The 26,717-nt window shown below is 36.1% G+C and overlaps 1 protein-coding gene across 2 annotated transcripts in view; it reads right to left on the bottom strand.

Annotated features, from left to right (window-relative positions):
- The window catches only part of RELN (reelin), a 544,526-nt gene that overhangs the window by 160,241 nt on the left and 357,568 nt on the right, over nucleotides 1–26,717 (bottom strand). For both annotated transcript variants that reach the window (XM_039239122.1, XM_039239123.1), the window contains exons 13-20: nucleotides 21,886–21,998; nucleotides 20,301–20,509; nucleotides 19,299–19,427; nucleotides 18,210–18,319; nucleotides 13,072–13,138; nucleotides 9,950–10,183; nucleotides 9,126–9,287; nucleotides 4,115–4,351 (exon numbers count right to left, since the gene is read on the bottom strand). In XM_039239122.1, coding sequence (XP_039095053.1) covers nucleotides 4,115–4,351; nucleotides 9,126–9,287; nucleotides 9,950–10,183; nucleotides 13,072–13,138; nucleotides 18,210–18,319; nucleotides 19,299–19,427; nucleotides 20,301–20,509; nucleotides 21,886–21,998 — 1,261 coding nt within the window. The remainder of the gene's footprint in view (nucleotides 1–4,114; nucleotides 4,352–9,125; nucleotides 9,288–9,949; nucleotides 10,184–13,071; nucleotides 13,139–18,209; nucleotides 18,320–19,298; nucleotides 19,428–20,300; nucleotides 20,510–21,885; nucleotides 21,999–26,717) is intronic.

Below are 26,717 nucleotides of genomic sequence, written 5' to 3'. Positions count from 1 at the left end.
TTACAGTTTTTCCTCCAAAGCATATTTTGTCTGATTAAGTATAGCTAATCATGCTTTCTTTTGGCTTCTAACTGTATGAAATATCTTTTCCATCCCTTCACTTTCAGTCTGTGTGTGGTCCCCAAGCTAAAATGAGTCTCCTGTAGGCAGCATACAGTTGGATCTTATTTTTTTTATTCAATCAGCCACTCAATGTCATTTGATTGGAGCATTTAGTCCATTTACATTTAAGGTAATTATTGATAGATATGAACTTACTACTGCCGGTTGTTAATTGTTTTCTGGCTATTTTTAATTCATTAGTTTGTTTTTTCTCTTACTCTTTTTCCTTTGTGATTTGGTAATTTTCTATAGTGGTATGCTTAAATTCCTTTCTCTTTCTCTTTTGTGCATTTACTATATAGTTTTTGCTTTGCTGGTACCATAAGGCTTACATAAAACATCTCATATTTGTAACAGTCTACTTTAAGCTGATAACAGCTTAGGTTTGAATGCATACTAGAGAGCTCCACATTTTTACTCCCTCTACTCACATTTTATATTTTTGATGTTAAAATTTGCATCTTTTTATCTTGAGTATCCATTAACAAATTATTATATAGTTATTTTTGTTACTTTTGTCTTTTAATCTTCATTCTAGTTTTATAAGTGATTTAACTACCACCATTACAACACTGAAGTATTCTGAATTTAACCATATACCTACTTTATCAATGAGATTTATACTTTCAAAGATTCTTCTGTTACTAATTACTGCCCTCTTGCTTCAGCTTTCAAAATATCCTTTAATATGTCTTGTAAGGTCTGCCTAGTTGTGCTGAACTCCTTCAGCTTTTTTAAATTTTTAAGTAGGCTCCACACCCAATGTGGGGTTTGAACTCATAACCCTGAGATTAAGAGTCTTACACTCTACTGACTGAGCCAGGAAGGCATCCCTAAACTCTTTTAGCTTTTGGTTGTCTGGAAAACTCTTTATTTCTACTACTAAAACCAACTGCCAATTCTAACAGGCTATGACAACCATGCCTTGCAGTTGTATATGTTTCGGTGTCAAAATGTATGACAGCAATGTCCTTACCCCCTGTATACCTCATCAGTCTATTAGATAAGACAGAGGAATGTCAATGTCCCTTGGTAATGTCACTAACAGTATTAGTCAGATAATCTTTAATCAATCTCAATTAAAATTATCCCTTTAGTGATCTAACAAATTTTAAAGGCTATTTTTAGAACATAAAGCAGATAGAGTTTCTGATAGACACTATGCATGGAAGAAAGGAAAGTACTACAAATAAATTAAAAGCAATTCATTTCTCTAAGGAAAAAAGTACTGTATGATGACACACAGTAAAGTGATTTATAGCATATTGACTGTGATTCTTCTAATGAAAAAGCAATTGTCCAAGTTTTCCCTGGAGAACATTCAGCAGCAACAATCCATGCACACGTTAAGTCATGAGTTAGAAAATGAGAACCAAATGAACTCACAGCTGGGAAAAGCCAACAATAATTAATTTAACACCAGTCATTTGCAGAGAACATGTATACATTTCAAAATTTCCCTTTAGAGAAACAAGGTCATTGAAGGGTAGAGGCTACATACCTGAACACGTTCAAAGAATGTTTACTTAATATGGTAATATGTTCTGAAGGTTTTACACTAAAATTACATTTTAGGACGAGAGGTTAGGATATATAGTTGGTCAATACCATCATTGAATTTCAATAGTGTAACAAGTGTTTCTGAAAAACATTACCAAAGTGAGTTCACGCTGATCTTGAACAATATATTCCTCAACAGCAGCAGAGAGAAAACAACGTCATTAAAAGGGGCTTTATTCTGACTCATTGGCTAAGAAAATGGGAACAGTTTGAGATCTTCCATGTTGTTTCATTTTAATGAGCAGCGAGAATTTTTCATGTCCTTATTAAAGTGGTTAATGTATTTCTCTAGTCTCATTATCACCACCAGAGTGTACTCTGTTGTTTCATAACCAAGACAACTCCTTTGCGTTTCAGAGAAGATCAGAAAGTCAAATCTGATTGCTCACATGTGGTTGTTAATAAAACTCCCACGGTGCTGTTTAAGGTGCCCATGGGGATTGTACAATTATTTATATTTTCTTATGGTTTTCTATAATTACTGTGATTGTATTTTCACAAAGTAAATGTGTCTCCACCAATTAAAGCAGTGGTGGGTTCAGAATATTCATCAGACTTGTGTGAAAAGATATTGTTCTTAGGGTTTTGATCAAAGCACAGAATTAAACTGCTGTTATCATGCATTCAACCCAAGTGTTAAATTAAAATGCTCAGCAACTTTGGAGTTTATTTGAGCAGATGTTAACTATTTATGAAAATAAACATGATACAGGACTTGCATTCATGATACGACTCTTTGTTGTATTCAAAGTGCTGGGGAGAAAAAACCTACTACACAAATCTTGGGGGATATGGCTTATGCTATACGACCAAGTTGCATTGCTGTGAATTCAGGCCGATTTAAATTTTCAGAAGCATATAATTCTAAGAAATCTCATTTTGGTTTACATCTTTGCATCTTCTTATTTTACTTTACCCCTTTGTTTTCTGTGAAGTCTCTAGGACTAAGAAAGAATGCCCATAAAAACCAGCATCGGAGGCTATCAAATAGAAAACACATTATATAACCTTTCATACTTTGCCATATAGACATTTCATTCTATCTAGTTTCACAGTGCTTGCAGCAAAAGTGATCAGATGTACTTCCATTCCATTAGCTGTCATTTTGATGCTAGAATTTTAGCCTGCTGTGTATGAGATGTGAGGTCCATGCACAATTCCCATCAAAGGTAATTTTCTGTGCAATGGTGTGTAAAATTTACCTCTCATTATGATAAGGTCACCAATGGGTCATTTATGATATGTTCTCTGGAGACAAGTGCAGTGAAGAGCTTTCGGTGAGATTTGTCTGGAGAAATTAAACTGGTCTGACCATGAATCCATAGAAAGTAAAACTCTCTTAGAAAATTATTCCTCAATCATGTTTAAAGTCCCATAGGGACACACACAGGGGCAGTATGCGCACTGGTACAGGCTGTGGGTTTTGGAATTATGTAGGCTTGAGTTTTAATCTAGAGTCCCTGGACCTAGAAGCCCTATATAATCAGGCCTCTGCACAACTCCTGGCATCTATTCCTCACACCTTTGCTCTCTCCCTACCTGGGCTTCCTGGTCCTTGAATACGTCACAGTCACTCTCACTTCTGAAGTTTTTGCACTGAAAATTTTCTTGTAGTTGGAATGTTCTTCCATCAGATCATCATGTGGCTAGAATTTCCTTTTTCTTCTATATTCTAATCAGTGGGATATATCATATCCACCGTCTGAACTATCTGAACATAGTCTCCTTCTTTGTACCTTACGTAGTCACCTCTTGACTCTAGTTAATCACTACTGTGTCATCCTACTGGTGTTCTTGAAGTACTAATCACAGTCTTAAATTACTTATCTACTGCCTATTGTATAATTAAACTTGCATTTGACTATAGGGGGGTTAAATCTAAGGTATCTTGGAAAGGTATCTTGACTCGGATATCCCATAATCCTGAAACCCCAACAACTTTAACTATATGTGTTACTGGTCCAATATTACTTGATAAGATGGATTTAAAAGGAGATCTTAGTTAATAAATTACGGATGAAAAAAACCTCCTGGACTTTATGTAAGACAGCATGAAAACAGAACTACTTATGAGAAGTTTTAATAAAATAGTTACTAGAGTGATTTCACATTTTACCATGATCATGGTGGGCCTTCATGAAGGGAGAATATGGTAGTCACTTTAGTTATTAACACTTTTTGAAGAAGGTTTTATATGTAACTGTGGGAAATAAAAATTGAGATTAATAACTAGGGTAAAATTTTACACTTAATTAAATCTATCAGTATTTTGTTTTCAGTCCTGCTTCCCAAGATATCTTACTTGTAGACATAATAATGTCAAAAGTCTTGAAATGGTTTGTGTTCAGTAAATATTTGCCAGCAAATGACTAAGTGCTGGGAGACCTAGAAGATCATTCTTGTCTTCCAATCCTTAATAAAATTATAACAACAGCAGAGATGAAATTCTTACCAAAGTGTCCAGTCATGGCCACAGTACGGCTGAACATTTCCAAGATAGAATCCCAGAGATTGAGTGACCTCCACAAGATTGGTAAAGTCAAGGCTAATGCTGTTGAAAAGGACAGATGTCATGATAATCTCATCAATGGCCCACACATCTTCTCCCTGGGAAGAATGATATGGTTGCCACCATCTGAACTGGACTCCAAATTGTCTTGCATCATCTGGTAACTCTACAGAGATTATTCTGAAAAATAAATTAAGAAATAAAAGTAAAAATTCAGGTTACTTTGATATCTTAAAATACAAACGTTCATAACAGCATATTTTCCCCCATAGTATAGCATTAAAAAAATAGTTCTCCCACTATTATAAACACTTTTCTGAGAGTGCCAATTTCCTCTCTGACTCAAAGTCTTCCAAAGGCATCAAAAAATGTGACTGCCTACACTCATCTGCTTTCAGAAAATCTAACTTGATAAAGCACAGTTATTGTCAAAGTGGCAGGATTTGTCTTAGCCTGAAAAAGGAGTTTTGGCATCTTGTTACACATATTACAGTTTGGAGCTGGTGGGAACTGTGGCACTTCCTAATTCCTATCAGTTGAACACAGCATATGAGGTGACTTGCTGTGTCATGGTGGCTATGACAACAAACCTGTATGTGACGAATGGGGAAGAAAATTAAGAATAATATCTAATTTCCAGGAGCAATTACTGTACACAGCAGCAGGAACCATACATTAATTGCCAGTGCAACGACATCTGCTTGAAAGCTCCATAAATCACAGTACCATGCTGCTCACATCTATACACAAGGTGATATGTGAAGCAAATGGCAAATGGAACATTTGTCTCCATCAATGTACAATTAAACACCAGGAGAGGTGCTTGCAATAAACACGCCAAAGGGCCTGAGTTTTTTTCCTAGTGAGCAAAGGAAAGCTCCCTAAGACAGGTGATAGTTGGGTAACTTAGAGAAATAAATTATTTAAAAACTCCAGTCGAAGGCTGGATTGAATTAGAAATTAGACTGATTTTCATATTTGTATCATGTTTATTCTTATTGTGTCAAGAAATGTTAAACCCATGGAAATGTAATTTTTTATGTAGAGTTACTAAAAATAATGTCTGTTTTCTCTTTAAGTCATTTGTATATGGAAATATGAGATAGAATAACATGATTGTTAATTATACAAATGACCAGTGAAAATCTGGCAGAATTGTTTGAAATGGGAGAAAGCATACTTTTTAAATAAGGAAAAATCATTATTCAAATACAGAAATATAAATTTAAAAATAATGCTTAAATGAAAAAGACAGAGCAACAATTTTCATGGTTTTTAAATACTTTTGGGGCGCCTGGGTGGCTCGGTCAGTTAAGCGTCTGACTTCAGCTCTGGTCATGATCTCATGGTTTGTGGGTTCGAGCCCCGCATTGGGCTCTGTGCTGACAGCTAACTCAGAGCCTGGAGCCTGCTTCACATTCTGTGTCTCCCTCTCTCTCTGACCCTCCCCTGCTCATGCTGTCTCTCTCTCAGAAATAAATTTTGAAAAAACATTTAAAAAATTGAAAAAAATACTTTTAAATACTTACAGTTTTAAATACTTTAAATCTGTGAATTCTTTTACCAACGTGAATTTATTAGAAGGAAAGAGTAAAATTTAAATTGAGTATTTTAGTGATTTTCACTTTAATTTCTAAATATTTATTTATCAAATAGTCAAATAAGTATATTTATTTATATTAACATATCAGATATGTAAAGAAATTAAACTATATTCAAAATGGCTCAATAATGAAAATATCATGTATTAATTTCATCACTTAATTTGATCATCATTATGTTATTAGGAAATTATAATTTTCTTTTATAATAATAATTTTTAAAGCAGTTACTATTTTCGAATGAAAATAAATATGATTTAAAAATAACAACTGTGGAGTGGGTGGGTGGCTCAGTTGGTAGACTGTTCAATACTTGATTTCAGGTCAGCTCATGATCCCAGGGTTCTGGGATCAAGACTTACATCAGGCTTTCTCCCACCCCCTCCATCTCCCCCTCAGCCCCTTTTTCCAACTTATGTGTGTGCACGCTCTTTCTTTAAAAAAAAAAAACAAACAAAAAACAAAAAATTGAAAAGAAGAATTTTTCAGGCAACTTGAAAGTTTATTTTCCTTTATTTCCCTATTTTAGTGCATATACATATGTGTGTGTGATAACAGTAATTGAAATGACCAATATTTTCTTTGGCAATGACATTAAGACGATGGGTCTGTAATCAGACTGTTGCATTACAGTCCCCCCTCTGACATCTAATGGTTAATAACTTCGCAGTTGCAGGGAAGGTATTCAACTTCTATGTTCCTCAGCACCTTCCTCTGTGAAGTTGGGATAATATCCTTATGCCAAAGTCAGAGACATTTTTTGGTTTTTCACTATTGTCTCTTAGCATCTAGAATAGTATCTGGCAAACAACAAAAACTCAACAAATTCTTGCTTCATAAATGGAGTACACGTTGTCACTGTACCCCAATAGAAATTTGAATACTGAGACATAAAAAGGTTAAATATTCTAATGTTAAGCAGCTTTCAAATGGCAATGCAGGAGCTGGACCAAAGCAGCATAGCTCTGGAGCCTGTTCTCTTAACATTTATTTCCTCTCACGGGGTGGGGTGGGAATCTCTGCTTCCACAACTCAGCAGTGGATGGTTACAACAGCTATGGAGCCATTTGATCAGAATATTCCTAGATGGGAACCCAGGAATTTGGGTCAGCTTTCTGTATCATTCTTCCTTTTGGGATGGACACTAAGCTCATAAATTTATTTGTAATCAAATACAGCAATCAAAACAAAAATAAAATAAAAATAAGAATAGGCTTTATAAAAATTTTAGGTCCTATAACTAAGAAAAATCTAGAATAATTTTAGGTTCAGCAGTGATATTAAGTTTTACATTAAAAATGCCAATTAGTTCATGACATTCTTATCAATTTGAATTAAAAAATTAACTTAGAATGATGTACAGGCTTTAAATTTTATAAACAGAAAGCAGATAGAGTTCTTTTATTTACTGAGTGACTCATAAGCAAACAAGTTATTAGAAATCAGCTAGAAGTTATGGTAGTTAGCTAACTAGCATATCTGATTTACGGGTCGTACTTCATTTTGGAACAGCCATGGCAGGAAGGGACAATAAAGAATTGATAGCAGTTACAGGCAGCAATTTATACTAAAGAAAATACAGCAAATGGCTAAAGGGATCAAGATACATTTAACTCTCCTATGAAGAATTTACATAGTCTGTATTATTTACTATATAAAAAATAATTTAGTATCCAGAATAGATAAAATTCTACTTCTGCTGTGTTACTTTTATTAATATATGTTAGAAAGAGGGGGATGGAGAGTCTCATACAGACGTACATACAATAGAAAATAAAAGTGTTCTTGATACCTCTACCATGTTCTCTTTTAAAAAATATCTCCACTAGGATCTTAATCTTTCAAGCTATGCACATATTTAGTTCTGAAAAGCCATGGTGATTCTGCTTAGAAGAAAAATGCTGCTGTCAAATGGCAGGCAAGATTAAATGCATCTTTGCAATAGCACATTTAATGTGTAATTATTTTTCATATCAACAAAGATTAATTAAATTTCATGATAAAGATTGATTATTGAATTTTGGAGCTGTCCATCTTTGTTAGAAGAAATTGTGTTTTAGGCCAAGTTAACTTAGGACAGTGATATTTTTGTACTGCTTTCATTATTATTATTATCACCTTGATTTTCAATTAATTGTTTTTAATGTTTTCTATGGAGAGTCTATGAAGCGTGTTTTTGGTATGCATATTGTCTACTGAGTGAGAAAGCTGAGGTTAGCCTTTCATTTACTTTTACGGGGAACACTCAACACATCTGATGTATTCTTAAAATTTTATAACGTAAATAATTATAACTCATAACAGTTGTTAACTATTATCTCTGTTACACGCTATTTTCTTCTCTATGAAAATTAAAGCTCTCATTTATTTACAAACACTTAAATGTAGGGACTGCTCTAGGCAACATTTTTAAGCATATAAAGTCTGTCATCAGTGTCCCTGTCTTTTTGCCATGGTGCCAATGCAAACCTCAGTGCCCAAAGTCCTTGCTCTCTTTCATTTTTCCCTGTGATCAAAATGTACTTCCAGGAAAGCAAATGGAGTTAGTTGTTTACTAAGTGTGAATGTAGCCACAGTGTTACCTCTTCTAATGGTATTTTAATTTTCTCATTCTCCTCTTCTGCAATTTTTTAAAGAATTGCAGTGAGTAAAGTCAATACTATCGTAGAAAGGGAGAGGGCCCTTTTGGCATTGCTAAAATTGTACCACCAATGCGATTACTATTCTGCCAATATCAAAGGATGGCTCTGTTTCAAGTAAAACTTAAATCTCACAATTGCACTATTAAGCTAAACAAAAACAGAAGGGGCCTGAAGAAAAGACTTTAAGAATATCCTCCCCTTTCAATCTTTGCCAGGGACTCTATATATACTAGAAAAATTTATCTGTACTCATTACTTATCATATTACATGCAAACTTTAAATACATACTGGTTATCAGATTTTATGAACTATTGTCTCATATAAATTATTATATTATAATGTACTGTTAACAAATAGTCATTAACAGAATTTATAATTTAGTACCATATCAAAATCATATCTAATAGGCTGCAGTGTAGTTAAATAAGGAAAATAGTAGTAGCTATTTTTCTCATCCCGAGGCACCAAAATATTTCCCTTAGATGTACATTTCAAAATATGAGAGTAAATTTCTTCAAATTATCAGAAATCAGTAGGACAAATGAAATAGAAGAATGTGATTTATTAGAAGTGTTTTATTAGAAGACACATCAATCTTTGTCCTCACCATTTCTCAATGGAAAAATATCTGATCTTACACTAGTTGACTGATGATTTCCCCAGGAAGGAGATATCACTCTAATCATTTTTCTAAATGCTTTCCAACGTACCTGGGCTCATGATAGTTGAGATATGAATAGTGCTCCAAGAGTTTCCAAGTTATCCCATTATCGTAAGAATAATGCAATAAAACTCCTTCACCAGGCTGGTCAGGGGCTCTGCATGTGCTCAGAACAGACTTGCTCCCCAGCCTCAGTGTGAACTGGAGAAACCTAGACATGAATTGTCTGTAATTAGTGCATGCATAAATATTTTCAATCATGATGTTCATTTTGGCTCATAAAGAATTTCAAACAAATTTAAGTGAATTACTCAAAAGCTGCATGTTTCCACTCATCTCTTACAAAATGCAAGTAATTTCACTGTGAGATGTATGACTATGTGTAGAAGATGAGGTCAATGCACATTTTTATGCAGATATATCCACGCAAATATGAGTATATGTTTATACATACTTGTGTACTATGTACTTGTGTACATACACTTAAAATGCCAATCATTCCTTTACTGCATTATTTATTAGGCACTGGGGGAAGGGAGATGTAGAATAAATCTAATCAGCCTCTGCAAGCTGTCAAATAAATAAAACTACATAAATAATTAACTAGCCCTTGGCTTAAGAACACAGTTTTGATGCTAACATTTCATATGTTTAAAAATCCAGTCAGTCATTAGTATCTTAAAGTCATCAGTAAGCCTTTTAATTTACTAAAAACTAGGGCAAATTAACTCTACATAAACTAACTGTAAGCTCCCTCTCGGTTAAAAATCGAAAGATGTACATAACAGCAAAAAAAGAAAAAAAAGGAAAATAAATCTAAATTCAACCATTAGCATCTGATTTCTATATGTATTCCACCCTGTCTTAACTCACCTGGACTGTGAGCTGTCAAGGAAAGATGTAATTAGCTGACGCCTCCCATCTTTGTTGAAAACCAGGGCCTTACCACTGGCCAAGACACCACAACCAAAGCTGACTTCAGCACCACGGATAGAGTAAAAGTTATGGTAAGAGGAGAGCCTGGAACTGCCGAAGCTTTCAGAAATAAACATTGGGAATGTCTGGGATGCCATCTCACAGGCTGGGCCAGAAAATCCAGGGTCACACCTGAAACAGATATCACGAAATAAATCTTAATCTGTTGGTCCTTTCAGAGATCCATGAATCTAATAATTCAAGGAGGAGGAAGTCCAGGAGCCAGTATTTGATTGACTGGTAGGTGAGGGTCATTAGTCCCTGGAAAATACTGAATCTGAAGACTTGATAAAGGTGATTGACTGAAATATTCCAGAAGAATATAGTCTTTGCACAGCCCTGCTATAAAAAGCTTGTGATTAAAACAACAATTCAGCACGCATCTTTAACCAATGCCAATGATTTACCTGTGAATGCATCTATGTTTGTGCAAATATATCCCCCATCCATCCTTAAGTGTACCATTATGGTCGCCTTCTATGTCAACAAAAAAGGATAATACTTTCTGCCCTTCTCACTAGCACCTAACAACGGTGGGCTTATCAGGAGAAAGATTTATCAGTTTAGAAACTCAGGCCTGTGTATTGCACACAGGCAAGAATGTGCTAGGTATAGCAAGAGAGGTGGAATCCTGGTAGCAAATAACAGCAGTGATGAGGGGAGCAAAGTGGGAAGAGAAACAAAGCTGCAGAGGCCCCAAATTCAAGCATCTGTTTAAGAGAAATAAATGGTATTGAATATAAATTACTCTTCTATGCAATTTTGTTCATGCTGAAAAAGCCCTGCATGGGGCTCTGTGCTGACAGCTCAGCGCCTACAGCCTGCTTTGGATTTCATCTCCCTCTATCTCTCTCTCTTTCTCTGCCTCTCTCCCACTCAGCCTCTGTCTTTCTCTTTCTCTCAAAAATAAACATTAAAAAAACTTTTTAAAAAGGATGTAGTAGTCAAACACTTACCGCAGCCACAGATAAACAAAATCAATGAATATTATGTAAAATGTTATCAGAAATGGGGGAAAAAACTCAAGTTCCAACTGGTGAAAATATTCTGCAAAATCTCAGAAGGAGTAAAAGGCCACGATTAGTCAAAATGATGGATGATGTCAAAAAAGAACACTGCCCAAAGACACAAGATGGCCATTCAGGTTTCTGTTTGCATCCATCATGAGTGACACAGGTGGATGCCTTAATAAAACCACTGAATGCTAACAGGACACTGCACACAAAAAATAAAGTATGAAACAGAACTATGATAATTATAGATGGGCCTTTAAAATTTTTTTTATAGTTTATTTACTTTTGAGAAAGAGAGAGACAGAACATTAACAGGGGAGGGGCAGAGAGAGAGGGAGACACAGAATCTGAAACAGGTTCCAGGTTCTGAGCCACCAGCACAGAACCTGATGCAGGGCTTGAACCCATGAACTGCGAGATCATGACCTGAGCTGAAGTAGGATGTTTAGCTGACTGAACCACCCAGGTGGCCCTAGATGGGCCTTTTAGAAATAGCACTTTTTTTTCTCTTTAGTAATAACATTTTTTATTTTCATTAATTAAAGCAGTTGTCATTTCAGATAATTTGTTTTCAGAACTTTTGAGGACAACTTCCAGGAATTACAAAGATATCTGGCATTCTTGCGTTCCTTTCATTTGAAATGCACTTAACAAGGATGGCCTGGTATGGATGACAGATGAAGATAACAACTTGAGGAAAACACCAGATAATGCTTCACAGATGTTCTGAAATCAGTGTTTTTGGGTGGGAGTTGGTGGTTTTCTTCAAAAGTACAGAGAGGCATATTTACTGTTTTTTAATAAATTTTTTAAAGTTGATTCATTTATTTTGAGAAAAAGAGAAAGACAGTGAGTGGGAGAGAGGCAGAGAGACAGGGAGAAAGAATCCTAAGCAGGCTCTGTGCTGTCAGTGCAGAGCCCGATGCAGGGTTTGAACCCAAAAACCATGGAGCCGCAATGAAGAGTTGGACACCTAACCAACTGAGCCACCAGGTGCCCTTCACTACTGAAACACGAATAGGAATTTTCCAATTCTTTAATACTTTTTGACACATTTTTATTATACTGAGTGATTTCATTGTTAATTAAATTCACTGCAACATAGTTAAAAAGTAAACATGACCCTCTAATGTCAGTGCTGACAAGTGTCTTGGCTCATACATATAATTTCCAAATGTTAGGCAGAAATACCTTTTATGAGTTCTTTATTATTTATAACTTTTTTTGTTTGGAGGACAAGAATAGACAAACTAGATGATCAGTTGCTGAAAATTTAGCTGTATAACCAAGACTGTGGTTTCAGGAATTTCCCAAATATTTTATAATTAAATCTTAATATGGAGATGATGTAACACATGCGAATATCAATTCTTGTTATAAACATAACACAATGCTTCAGTGGTGATGAGATATTAACTACTTATATATAATTTCAGATTTCAGATTCAATATCATTATCATGTAAAATACTTTATATATCATTTTGAAGGCCCAAATGATTTTCAAAGGTAAGCAAGATTGCAAAATTATATTCAAAGATGAATTTTCTTATCAAACTGCTAAATTTGGCTCACTCCAGTTTCCTTTAGCCTTGGGTTTATGGGTCAGTATTGATTTCCATAATTCATTTACAAAGCATGCTAGGAATTATAATATGGCTCATAGAACAAGTTTATGGAAAAACAGCATATTGAAGAATGTAACCAAAGACAGAAAAGGCAGTCATCAAACTATGAAGAATTCAAATTTGTTCACAAATTTACACAAGGTCTGCAAAACTTATTTACAATTTAGCTTAATAGAAAAGTTATTTATTCATCACCTTCCACTTACAAAATACACTCAATATTCTATTATGCTTGAATTCAATTTGGAGTATCTTACTTTGGCCTTGAAAAGACCTCAAAAGCCTAAAAAGGAAATTAAAACAAGCTAAAATGATTTGTGGCTTCAATATATAAAGTACATGATCAAAATAAAGTGTAATTATCATTTTAAAATGCTTACTTGCAACCATGTCGAGTGCACTGTCCTCTGCCGGAACAGAATTTGAGACACGACGGACCAATATAAACTGCAGGCAGGGCAAAAAACAGCAAGTAAAAATATGGCAAAACAAGTGGAAAAACCAAGGAAACGTCATCATGTGAATCAATTTTGTGAAGCACACCCAGGAAATCTAGCCCATTAGATGCATGTTATATGCAGGAATCCAGAGTGACATATAGAGCACTATGTGACAGGTTAAGTGCTTAAGCTACACATTTGCTAGAAATGTTTTGACCTAATTCTTTCAAGATTTTAATGTTTCATAGCAAAAAGAAAATGGTATGAACATATGATTTGGGTTCCTTAATGGAGTCTCTTTGGCAAAAATGATTTCAGGCAGAATATTAGTGATCTGAGTTGAACTTTGTACAAAGTTTAATTTCTTTAGGTAGAAGTAAAGAATTTACAAAGGACCAATTTGATATATCATGAAATGGAGCCATTATAATTTAATTAAAAACTATAACTGATCTTTCCTTAATCCGTCTGCACTAGATGAGCTCAATCTCTAGAAACGCATAGCCCCCTATACTTTTCTCTTAATAATCTTTATAATTTTGGTGTAAATTTCTTTTTTAAATAACATCTATCAATGCCAGCTGACCATAAATTTGTGAGTGCAGAGTCATCACCTAATCTGCTTAATGTTACCTTGACAAGGCCCAGCCCAGTACCTGATATAGAAGCTCAACTAATGTCATTGAATAAATAAATCCCAGGTTTTGCCTTCTAGAATAGTGGTTGACACAACTGATGGGGTTGGAATAAATGTCTCTTATGTTTATCAATAATCAATGTGATGCATCTGCTTGCTATGGAAGGGGAAACACTGAAAGGCATAGTTTACATGAGAAGAGTTTAGCTCAAGTCTTAAACTGTGCTTTGCAAGATAAAATAACAATTTACAAGGCTTGGAGACAGGGGTGACTTGGGAGAGGAGAGAACAGTCAGCTCAAAAATATATAAACTAGAAGCAGTATGTTCAGGAAACAAATTCTCTATGGCAGGAATTAACTGCTAGATTTTAGGAGAGTGACAGTAATGACTTTGAAGTTGTTTCCTGTACAGTGCAGCTCTGTAACCCTTTACCATTAATACAATCCCAATTCCAATAAAGCCTTTGTGCACTTGAAAAACAACAACTATAACTTCTGTTCTTTTTTTTTTTTTTATTTTTTTTTAATGTTTTTTTTTTTATTTCTAGGAGAGAGAGAGAGAGAGACAGCATGAGCAGGGGAGGGTCAGAGAGAGAGGGAGTCACAGACTGAAACAGGCTCCAGGCTCTGAGCTGGCAGTCAGCACAGAGCCCGACGCGGGGCCCGAACCCACGAACCGCGAGATCATGACCCAAGCTAAAGTCGGACGCCCAACCGACTAAGCCACCCAGGCGCCCCTATAACTTCTGTTCTTATCTGGGAAAAATCTATAACATCTTGCAGATGATTGTTAAATATCCTTCTAAACATTAACCCATCCTTCCTGAAATGGGAAGTTAAAATCTGTTGTGTATCAAGTCTTCTCAGAAATGCAGATCTTTTCCTAAATGGTGGGCTTGACTGATAATGTTATTACAAACTTAAATCTAATCTTTTGAATATCAAGAAAAGGGCCCCTAATGGTTGAATGGTAGGCTCTGAGATACTCAGACTCAAATACATTTATAGATATTAAACCTCTTGATAATCAGCACAATTAATAACATACCAAACAGTGTGAAAAGGGAACAAAACCAATGAGGAATTAAGAGATGCAATGGTTGTTAAAACTTCACATATTCAATTTTAGGCACAAATTTTCTATCCATTATCATTTATTTCTTGTCTTGTAATCATGCCAAAAGAGTTACATGATTTCATTTTATTTTTATTTTTTTATTTGAGAGAGAGACAGTAAGCGAGCATGGGCTTGGGAGGGGGCAGACGGGGAGAGGGGGGAGAGAGACAGAGACAGAGAATCTCAAGCAGGCTCCATGATCACCATGGAGCCTAATGCAGGGCTTGATCCCATGACTCTGGGATCAGGACCTGAACAAAATCAAGAGTCTAACTCTCAACCAACTGAGCCACCTAGCCATCTCTAAATGATTTCATTTTAAAAATAAATTTCCCTGTGGCCTATGCTCCTACAAACAGATGTTCTCTGGAGTCAATAATTCAAGTGTGATGCAGAACAGGCCAGGAAAAACTCTTCCTGAAGAAAACTGATGGTTGAGGAAGAGATCAGATAGCAGGCTGAGTGGTTAGTTAGGAGTTTTAGGTGTCAAATAAACCTGGATCCAAACTCCCGTTTCACCTGGGAAACTTTGGATAAGGGATTTATCCTGTCTAAGCCTCAGTGTTCCTATTCTTTAAAGTGGGGTACTAAAGCTAAGACTAACTACACTGTATGTTAGCTAACTTTAGAATAAATAAAATTAAAAATAAATACATAAATATTAATTCAAAATAAAAAAAAATAAAGTGGGATAATAATCCTTGGAGGAAAGAGTAAACAAAATGTCGTGCTTAGCACACTGTCTAGCACCACACAGTTATGATCATCACGATATTGGGGTCAAGAATCCTTGCTGCTCCATCTGCCTTGCTGGGCTCCAGTGGACAGCAAAGTGCTGAGAAATCAGGAAAGGGCTTCACTCTTCTGTAGCTTGGAAAAGCCTGTGGACTGTGTTCCTAGCACATGATTTTATGGCTGCAGAAGGATTTCTTCTAATTCCTGTAAGTGGTTTGTTTCATTTTGTAGGGTCACTCTGGAGACTGCCCTAGAATGTATCTACGTTCAAAGAGCTTCCAAGGTAAAAAAATGTCAACAATAAAACAAGACTCTTCAAGTCAATGAAAAAAGTTGCAATTACAAATCTTGTCATCCTTCCATGCTAACACTGGGGCCACTGGGATTCACAGCATGAGTAAGTTGATAGGTTCCTTTTTCCTATGAGTGTGGAAAAGACAGCTTTGTTTTAATCATTATTGTTAATTTAATCAACATGAGAAAATTAGAAAGGGCTTAACAAATACTCTTTGCTTTAGGATTTTTCATTCTGCTAAGAATTTCAGGATAATTCCCAAAATTCTTTCTGTACACACTAGCAGGAAAAACATACCTAACAGAAGTAGGATACTGGTCTGTTTTGTTTTTGTTTTTTTTGTCTATGTTTGTTTTCCTTGACATGCTTCTGGAATTCCATAGAGAAGTGGGAGAGATTTCAGAATTGTTCAGTGGCAAGTTGGCACACATTTCTCTTGTGTGGACTGAGTGTATATCCTCTTTATGCCTCATGAAGAAGCTGCAAAGCAGGTCTTGTGTTTGTGAGAACCTCACACATAGGATGATGACAGAACTGAGGCGATTCTGCTCCAAGTTCTGCATTTGACATACACTGCCAACCATGCTCTTTCCATATATTCTTACCTTTTCTCGTTCTACTCAAAACAAGATGGCAAGATACTTTCTGACTTGGAATCATGTAACAGCCTTCCTTCAGAAATTTAGATATTCTTTTCATAGGCTCATATGTGCTTCATCGTACTCTTAGTTTCTTCATTCGCTTTAGTATTGTTTTTTTTTGATTTCTTTTATTATTATCAAAGTAATATATGTTCATTATAGGACCCCTAAAAGTATGACATCAGGGGAGAAGTCACCCTTGTCCCACATTCAGAGGTACATACTTATTCCCTAGAACTAATGAACAGGTATTGTAATTCAAATGCTATGCAAAAGGTTCTGCCAGTGGAGAAACTGCATTTTTAAATAAATAAATAAATTTATTTATTTATTCTGAGGAAGAGAGTGAAAGACAATAGCAGAGGGGTAGTGAGAGGAGAGAGAGAGAATCCTAAGCAGGCTCCTCACTGCCATCACAGAGTCCAGTGTAGGGCTTGAACTCCCAAACTGTGACATCATGATCTGAGCTGAAATCAAGAGTCATATGCTTAATCGACTGAGTCACCCAGGTGCCCAAAACTGCAGTGAAACAAATTAATCCTTTAGATGGTTTTGCAAACATACTATGTTTAAATCCATATAACTCATGTGGTCTTTGAAGTTGGGCCTCTTACTGGTCTTCTCTGAATACAGATCGTTTAATGAATTTACATTGGCTCATCAGTTAAGTCATCTTGCCTGAGGTTATTCCTCAGTTTCAAGAATGTATTCCATTAAATGTGTGTCAATTTTCAAATTATTCAAAATAGCAAAAAGATTATTAAACCATGGAAAATCAGCATGAAAGAATGACATAGGCTTTTCCTACTTTATAAAATCGACCAAAGTCATGGCTATGCTAAATTTGCTTAAGTATCAGCATTGTCACTCCCTCCTTCCCTTTCTACTTCCTTGTAGTATAACTTTTCAGTCAAATTGATATTCTCTGAAAATAAGATATCTACAAATCTTCCTGTAATTAGAATTATTTAAAAAACCCACACTATTAATAACAAATATAAGACATTGACAGTCATGCACTGCAATAACTTAAAATATCTTCTCTCACATGCACCTGTTATAAGTGATATTGGCCTTAAATGCAAAAATGATCAATGATTTGTTTAAAAATTAACAATAATATAGGCTATTTTATGTATACCTAAATTTTCTTGTTATACTGTTTTCTGAGAAGGAGGTAGAAGTTTCACTTCAGAAGTTTCATTTGAGAGATGATGTTCCCTTAATGTGTGGTGTCTGCATCTAAAAGATAAGCTTTCCAGATGTTGTGGTAGTTACTAAGAGAAGAATGACTCTTATTTTAATACATGCAATATGGTAAGTATTTATGTTAATTTTGTGTAAAACATTCAAAGAAAATGTTAGGATATCCCCTGTCATCAACTGTGAATTTGAGTTTCAGGGCTGTATGCATTTTTAAATTCTGTATGTTGAAACATTCTCGCATCTAATATTGCTGACTCTGCTGCCTTTTTTTTTTTCTGATTGTGCATCCCTGGGCTTCTAACGGAATGCAAAGGAGAAAGGGAAGAAAGGGCGTTTAATGAATCGCAAGACCATGACTTAGAAATGTGATTAAGTCTGTGCCAACGAACAAAAGCACAGGAAGACTCTACATCAATGGCATGTGATTATGACAGGCATAAACTAACCATTATCAATTGCCCACATGTTTCCAAGGATTGGTCCCGTTTGTCTCCAGCGAATTCTGGTGTCCCTGGTTAGTGCTGCGTTAGGAAGGGGAATCGTTATTCGGTTCCACCTGCAAGAAATTTAGCACAAAACAGCTTCACAACTACATTCTTTTGAATCTATTTTACATGCTTTTGATGTAGTTTCTGTATGCTTGGGACAGCACTAAAGTTTGGCAATAAATTCTTTAAATTCACCTGTGGAGTTTGGTTATAGTTTTAAGATAAGCTTATAACTTCTAAAAACATCCATATCACACTACAGTAATGGGTTTGTTCCTAACAGCAAGTGATATTTGTTTTCTTTTTAGATATTCTTTTAAGAAATATTTCCATCAATACTCAGACTTGAGATATTATTTGAGGATAAGCATCTGTGCAGACATGGGGGCTGATTAGCATTGATTACTTTCTATTTTTTGCTACCCCCTGGTCCTATGCACATTGAAAGAGAGGCAAAGAAAGAAAATAATTCACAACTTTATTTTGCCATGCTTGGAAATATTTTTTTTTTACTGGTTTGTCCAGTGTTTACGCTGAAAGATAATATTTGGCACAGTTATCTTTAATTCTCTACACAGCCCTCAAAGGGGTGTATCATTGTCTTTAATTTATGTGGAAAGAAGGGGAAAGTTAGGGAGTAAATATCATTACCCAAGTAGATGGCAGAACCAGGATTTGAACCCTGGTTCAATTCCACAGCTTAACTTTCTTCCACCTCTCTATGCTGTATCTTTCCCTAGGTAAGTATTTTGGCAAGAAGCCTTTTGGCAATAACCATGGGATCACTATATAGAATTTAAACTTATGGCTAAGTTTAAGTTATATATGTCCAAAATATAAAAGCCAAAAACATGAATTGTGATCTTGCATCAGTTATACCGATTACTGTCTTTTTTTTCCTTTTTAATGAGATCCTTCTCAAATCACCTGAAAATGAGAAAGCAGCTTCCCTACCTATTAGGAAAAAATGCTAATCTCAGGCTTGAGTCAGACTTATGAGTCACAACACAAATTCAAATCTCCCAGTATCTCAGAGAATTTACTCACCCACTGTAGTTTTCGGAGGAGTAGATAGTGCTGTGAGGGAGGTGGGGTCCAGCGCAGATCTCAGGTAAACACTCCGTGTGGAGGAGAGACCAGGAACGCCCATGATTGGTGGAAAACTCCAGGCTGACACTGATAACACCAGAACAAGCACAACAAAAAAAGGCAAAGATAACAAAATGAAATGACTCACCTCTCGTTAAGTACAGTAAACATTTGCAGAACTAGTGTAACACATTTTAAGATGCTGTGTCCAAAATCATTGTTCTCCCCTCCACTGAAGTCTGACCAGCCTTCAAAGGGCAAACCGTTCAATTATGGCTACAGAAACAAACTATCTTTTAAAGCCAACAATTGGTAACTTGAGTCTGTGCTCTCCAATTTGATAGATGGCAAGGCAATTACCACGTCTCGCACTGCTACCTCATCCTGTGAATGTGAGACTAACAAAATTCTTAGAAAGGACATGAGCAACACTTCTGAGAAGTGAAACTCAGAAGTCATAGCTCTTGAAGTGTTAATTGATTTCCATGCCTATTATTAGGGGGTCACTAACCAACATGAGGTCAAGCTTTTCTTTAGTTATTTGTTTTTCTTCTCTCTCAGCAATCTGTCAGCATGGATGGCTGCCATAGTGCATGCAAACGCTTCTGATACCTAAGACCAAGCTCTTAGAACGAAGTCATTTCTACTTAAAACTATCCAATCACACTCTGCATATTAACTGAAGAGCCCTTCTTTGGGGGAAAGTGCATATTTTTTTAAAGGATGTTTCATTAAAAATTCAGCTGAAAACCTACTGAGAAGTTGCTCTGACTTAATAGCCAAGTCCACATGTTCATTTTTTTAAAGATTTTATTTTTAAGTAATCTCTACACCCAATATGGGGCTTCAACTCACAACCCTGAGATCAAGAGTTGCATGCTCCACCAACTAAGCCAGTCAGGCTCCCCAACATGTTCATTTTTAATTGATTCACACACTCCAAAAAATAGGGCTTCCTACCTGTTACCAGGTTGATGTGTTCCACATCCCAGATTAATGGAAAACTGTATCATGTGAGACATCGTAGAAGGGAGAACAGGTAAGATGTGGAAAAAATCTACAGCCCAGACATTCCTGTTATGCCCTTGATGGTTCTTTTGCCTGAGGCAAAATCTCGTAGCTGGAGTCTGAAGTTCAGGATTGATGACTACAGAAACTAAAGATGGAACCTTCAACACAAAGGAAACCAAAATCACTTGTTAGCCCTTCTATATGAGTCTGTGTGAATTCTACTAGGTTCAATCTTGCAATTACTATGCATGTAACTGCTGTTTTTTAAGGCCAGGAGAGATCCTGTGTGTTCCACCTGTTATTTCATGTCGTAGATGTGGTCTTCAGTGGGCATTTGTTTGAGTCACTTAAGACTCCTTTGCAGGCATGTGGAGCTATCTGTGTGTGACTGATCAGCCCCCCTTTACCTGAAGATAAATTAGTGTAAGGTCCTTAAAATTATCAAAGTATAGGTATCCATTTTACACACCTTGACACAAAAGAAAGGCAACTTCCCATTAATATTTTTATCATCAGTCCTCTTTTAAAGTGAATTTATATGGTACCAATGGTTGTCAAACTAGGTATTCTGAAAATACAACTTTAGGCAGTAATTGCCAGAGTCAACAAAATAATCCATGATAACTGATTTGGTGTAAGGCATGCAGATGACCAGAGCAGGTGTTACCTTAGCTAGTCACAGCTTGAAAACTAGTCCTTTATGAAATCCCACATGAGATAACTTGGGTGACCCTAGCAGAGGGAGTGTGGTGATACATTCTCTGTTTGTTCCCTAGTCTAGTCTCAAAGTTAATCTCCTGTCTTACTAACTGGAACCATGAAATGCTAGGTGCTGGCTGTGTTCAAGCTCTTTATAGTATCAAGGGTGCCATCAGTGTGGAGAAAAGCCTAATTAGTAATGGATGTGTGAGTGCAGTCTCAGCACAAATAAGTCTACTACTAGAAAAAAATAATTCCACATCTAATGACAAGCATCACACGTAATTTTGAAGATGTATGCACATAACCACAGCCAGCAGATGTCCTAAATCCAAAGGGCCAGAAAAAAAGGCCAATTTCAGTGGTTATAATTAGCAGTAAATAAATAAATAAACAAACAAACAAATAAATAAATAAATAAATAGAAGTAAAAGTAGTAATAATCTAGACTTATACAAAGTCTTCTGCCTAGGAAATCTTAAAATGCTGGAAAAATGCTCATGATGCCTGATAATAAGTCTATGAGGCTGTATAATTAGGGTCACTTTTGGGGCTTTCTTGGGAACAAAAATAATTGTCAGAGTACTGGTCTCCATATTATAATCTCTGATGGGCTGTAATTCATTTTTCCTGATAAAAATTCTTCCTTTGTATCAAGGGAAAAAAGTGAATATTACAATGACAATGTCACTTTTTAAGAAATCTGGAAAATTCTTTGGGCTTCTAGAACAGAGTGTTTCTCTTCTGTATCTAGCATGGTCTTCATGGTTTTGACCTTGACTTGTCTAGGGAGGTCTAGAGTGGGGCCATTTGGCACATGAATTGGCATATATACCTTATATAAGGAATAGGAAAGAGTATCCAGTGTAATGTGCTCTTTTTTTCCTTCAATCTTTGCATACAAGGTGATATCATTTTCATGAGAATCTCCAGGGTCACAAATTCCTCCTGTATAAAACAAAAATTTTAAGTTGTTAGTACCAAATTGCATCCAAAAAACAGGTATAGTGTTAGCTTTCGAATAAAAAAATACAGAAACCAGATATCACTTAAGATATGGTTTAAGACCATAAACCAAACTAACCAGACCCAAGAAATAATTTGTGAAGATAGTTCAGATAGGCCATACTAAAGATGAAAGACTTGGTATCTGGGAAGGCCAAAGTAACTATGTGCTTTGTGAGATTGCTCAAATCATGGCCTATAATGAGCTGTGGCACATGTCCATATTTTAACCCACATTAAAAAAGATGTAGTCCAGGGGCGCCTGGGTGGCTCAGTTGGTTAAGCGTCCGACTTCATTTCAGGTCATGATCTCACAGTCTGTAAGTTGGAGCCTCATGTTGGGCTCTGTGCCGACAGCTCTGCAAGCCTGGAGCCTGCTTCGGATTCTGGGTCTCCCTCTCTCTCTGCCCCTCTCTGCTCACACTCTGCTCTCTCTCTCAAAAATAAATAAGCATTTAAAAAAAACTATAAAAAAAGATGTACTCTGCTTTTTAATAAACCATTACTTCCTTATAGTTAAGGTCTTAATTACCAAAATTCAGAATCTTTTGATAATGGTTTTTTAAAAATATGGTGACTCACTGCATGAACTATTTCTGAAGCGGTATTATTTAAATTGTTGCACATAGTATCTTCAAGAGTTTAGCATATATTAGGTATTTGTATTTTAAATGCAGTTAATCTTACATTTTTTTCATTTTTACTCTTGGTACTTCATTTGGTTGTTGGAGACTACAACCTGTAAGTATTCTGTATCACTCTACTTTACAGTCAAATGAAATGATGGAACATTAGAATGGAGAGGTAACTAAGATCATCCTGATGATAAAACTGAGTAACAGAGCAGGTACCTGAAACTGAAAGCCATTCAACTAACTGGTGGAAAAGCCATGAGTCGATGGTATGTCTTTTAGCCCTTGACCCTCTATTCTTTTCACTACTGCATTCAGCCAATAATCCTTACTATTGCTGGTTTCTATGAACTGTCTGCAGAAACTGGAATTTGAAAGATTACATGTCTAACCCGAAATGTCTCCCTACTTGCCGTTATCATTTATAACAGCAGCAATCACAATAGGAGGAATGTACATGGATTCACAATTCACAATAAGTATGTACATGGATTTTCTGGCAAATATTCTATCCTTATGGTCCAAAATTTATAACGTTAACTCTTAACTTTATTACTATCTTTCACAAAATGCCCTCCAGTTCTTAAATTAATCACCATTAATGTTAATTTTCATCTATAGGCAATTTCTGTTGCTAATACTCTACGGTGATAGTAAGGCAACCTCAAAACTCTAGAACAAGGTTACTCTCTGAGAACTAATCTAGTAAAGTCAACAAATAATGGTTGAGAGTCACCATCTCTAGGAAGAAAGAGAGAGAAAGAAATAAAGAAGAGAAAAGAAAAAAAAAAGAAAGAAGAGAAAAGAGAAAAGGAAAGAAAAAAGAAAAGAGAAGAAAAGAAAAGAAAAAAGAAAAGATAGAAAGAAAGAAAGACTGATGGAGCGGTGGGGGAGGGATGAAGGGAGTAAGGAAAGGAGGAATGTTTGGCTCAACCTCATACTGGGTAATTGGGGTCTGATCTTGAGGAGAAATTACTAATATGTGATATTTTAAGTAAGAAAGCTAGACCTTATTCAGCATACGAAGGATCATAATAACAGAAGTAACTTGGATGGTGGTAGTCATGAAGCATAGAAGTATAGCATGTTATACCTGTTAGACATATATAATTACTTGGCATATAATAAATTTTATTGAGTTAACTAATCTCAAGATATGGTGATAATGTCACACTCAACCTAACAGATGTTAGGATGCCCTTGTTTAATGGCAACGACCAGTAGAGAAAACCTTTATAATTCTGATTTCTGATGTCATAATTTTTAGCATTTCCTTACATACTTCTACATTATGGTTAAATATAGCTAGGAAAGTCATCCTAAATGACTGTCTCTGGGGGAAAAGATCTTCATGAAAACTAAATTCCCACCGAAGAAAATGTAACTTCTTTATTAAGGATATATTAAAGACTTAGAAAAAAGAACAAAGGAAAGGTGAAAGGTCACAGGCAGTGTGGATTTAAGCAGCATACCCAGCGACATAGGAACTGAATCATCAGTACTCTCTAATTTCATTGATTTGTTCCCTGTAAATCTCTGCTCTCTTAAGAACAGTTCGTGAACTTCACCTGCCTTTCACAGGGAACTGAAACACACTTGAGAGCTCATCCAGCCAAGAATGACAGAAGAAGAAAAGTCCAAAAGGAGCCAAGACTTTAAAAGGATGACAGACTTTATCTAAAAGATCCCTCTGGGGGCAATTTATCAGTTCTGTGAAGTTTCAGTGACAGCAGCTCGTACAGAAAGATACAGATTCCTTCTTCAGTTTCATTCGCCTTGATGTATTGTGGAAAGGTATGACTCAAGGGGCATTTTGTACAGCAATTAAAGTATAGAAGATTTCAATAAATATTAGATGGACTGTTTTAAAATATTTTGAGTCCTGTTTCAAGTAGCTTTTAAGATACTTATTTATACTACAAAAGTGATTGTGTTATTTACTGTGTACAGGGCATGAGGCTTGAAGGGAAAATAGACCCGGACCATAAAAAGTTTGTAATTTAGCAAAGAAAGCAAGGTTAATATACACCAAAGAAGAATAATTAGTGGTAAACTCTGGTGTGCTGCCATAATGGCAGTCAAAATTCAGAGAAAAGGGATACAAGTGTGGGCTGAAAGAGCTGGGTATATGGGAGATGTTCAATAAATATGTTGAAGGAATAATGAATGAATGATGTATGTTAGGTTATTTTTGTCATGTTCACTGCATTCTGGTTCTAAGAACAGTGGTGGAGACTGGTCCTTAGTGAATTTCCTTTGAATGAATGAATGGATGAATGAAGGAAACAGATCAGAACCAAATTTTGAAAGTTGACCAAATTTTCTAGAAATAGAGTAGAAGGATATGAACCCAGGGATAAAACCAGGAAGAACATACAGGCAGGGCCAGAGACGGAGGGAATAAGATCTTGCCTAGATTAACAACCAGACACTGATTTTCCTAAGGTGACATTATAAATTGCCTACCAAATCTTAGATCTCTTCCCATATTGCTTTCTTCTCCATCAGCTACCAAACTTTTTAAAGTCTTTCTATAGGTCTAGTCTTACCCTACCTGATCTTAACCCTACTGTCCTGTCCTATCCTATTAAATCCTATCCTATGCTAGTGGCACCTGGGTGGCTCACTCAGCTGAGCTTCCGACTTCAGCTCAGGTCATGATATCACCGCTTGTAAGTTCAAGCCCTGCGTAGGGCTCTGTGCTGACAGCTCACAGCCTAGAGCCTGCTTTTGATTCTGTGTGTGTGTCTCTCTCTGCCCCTCCCACACTCACACTCTGTCTCTCTCTCTCTCTCTCAAAAATAAACATTAAAAAAAATCCTATCCTATGCTAAAACCACCTTGTTATATTCCACTTTCTAAACCTCAAGATCTTAGACCCCATTTCTTTTCTTCCATTTACTGATGAATTTCTTGAAGGAATGGTCCTTTTTTAGTGACATATGACTTAATTTCTTTTTAACTTTATGTACTTTAGCTTTCCATGCACCACACTGTGGGGGATACTCCCTCAGAAGTCAGTGGGGCCTCTCAGCCCCTATCCTGGTTGGCTTCTCTGTGGCATTCCCTACACTGCTGATCCACAGTCCCAAACCAAACTCCTCCTTTCCTCCTTCAGTGCAGAATGACACCTTCCACCACATATCTTTTTTAAACTTTTTTTTTTTTCTAGGAGAGAGAGAGAGAGACAGCGTGAGGAGGGGAGGGTCAGAGAGAGAGGGAGATACAGACTCCGAAATAGACTCCAGGCTCTGAGCTGTCAGTCAGCACAGAGCCCGATGCGGGGCTCGAACCCATAAACCGTGAGATCATGACCTAAGTGAAAGTCGGACGCTTAACCAACTAAGCCACCCAGGCGACACCCCTTTTTTTTTAACTTTTTTTTCCCCACCCATATATCTTTATGTTCTTTCTCAGTATCCTTTGTCTACACATATGCCTTCCACCTTTACCTAGATGAGGTTTCTCCCTAAGAATTTTTCATGCCCTTTGTTTACTCTGCCTTCTTTTGGGAGAACATGGCCACTCTAGTGGCTCCAACTGTATGCTGATGATTTTCAAATCTGAATCAGAACATGATGAGAATTTCTACCTTCATATGGCTTTCTGGAAGCCTTAACCTCAACACATCTAATGTCAAAATCTTCTACTCTGTATTTACTCTTTATTTAATTTTGGACATTTTCTCTTTCAGGAAATGGTGCCATTCTTCCACTCACCCAAGAAAGAAACCTCTGTCTTTTCCATTACTGTTCTCATAATCTCCATAGTCATTTGGGTGTGAACCTCAATTGTTGGTTCCTTCTCTTCAGCTATTTATTCTCTGTCCCCTCCTTCACATTGTTACCTAAGTCACTGCCATATTCCTTTGTTGCTTAGACTAGTGCAGTAGTCTCTTAACTTAGGGTTGCCAGATAAAATACATTCCATGAATAATATTTATACAAAAAATTATTTGTTGTTTATCTGAAATTCAGATTTAAATAGGTAAAGGGTATTAAGAAGTACAGCATAGGGAATATAGTCAATA

The sequence above is a fragment of the Hyaena hyaena genome, unplaced genomic scaffold (assembly GCF_003009895.1).
Source record: "Hyaena hyaena isolate Hyena2069 unplaced genomic scaffold, ASM300989v1 scaffold_152, whole genome shotgun sequence".
NCBI classification, from domain to species: Eukaryota; Metazoa; Chordata; class Mammalia; order Carnivora; family Hyaenidae; genus Hyaena; species Hyaena hyaena.
The sequence above is the reverse complement of the archived record's forward strand: the minus strand, read 5'-3'. Positions and strand labels throughout refer to the sequence as shown.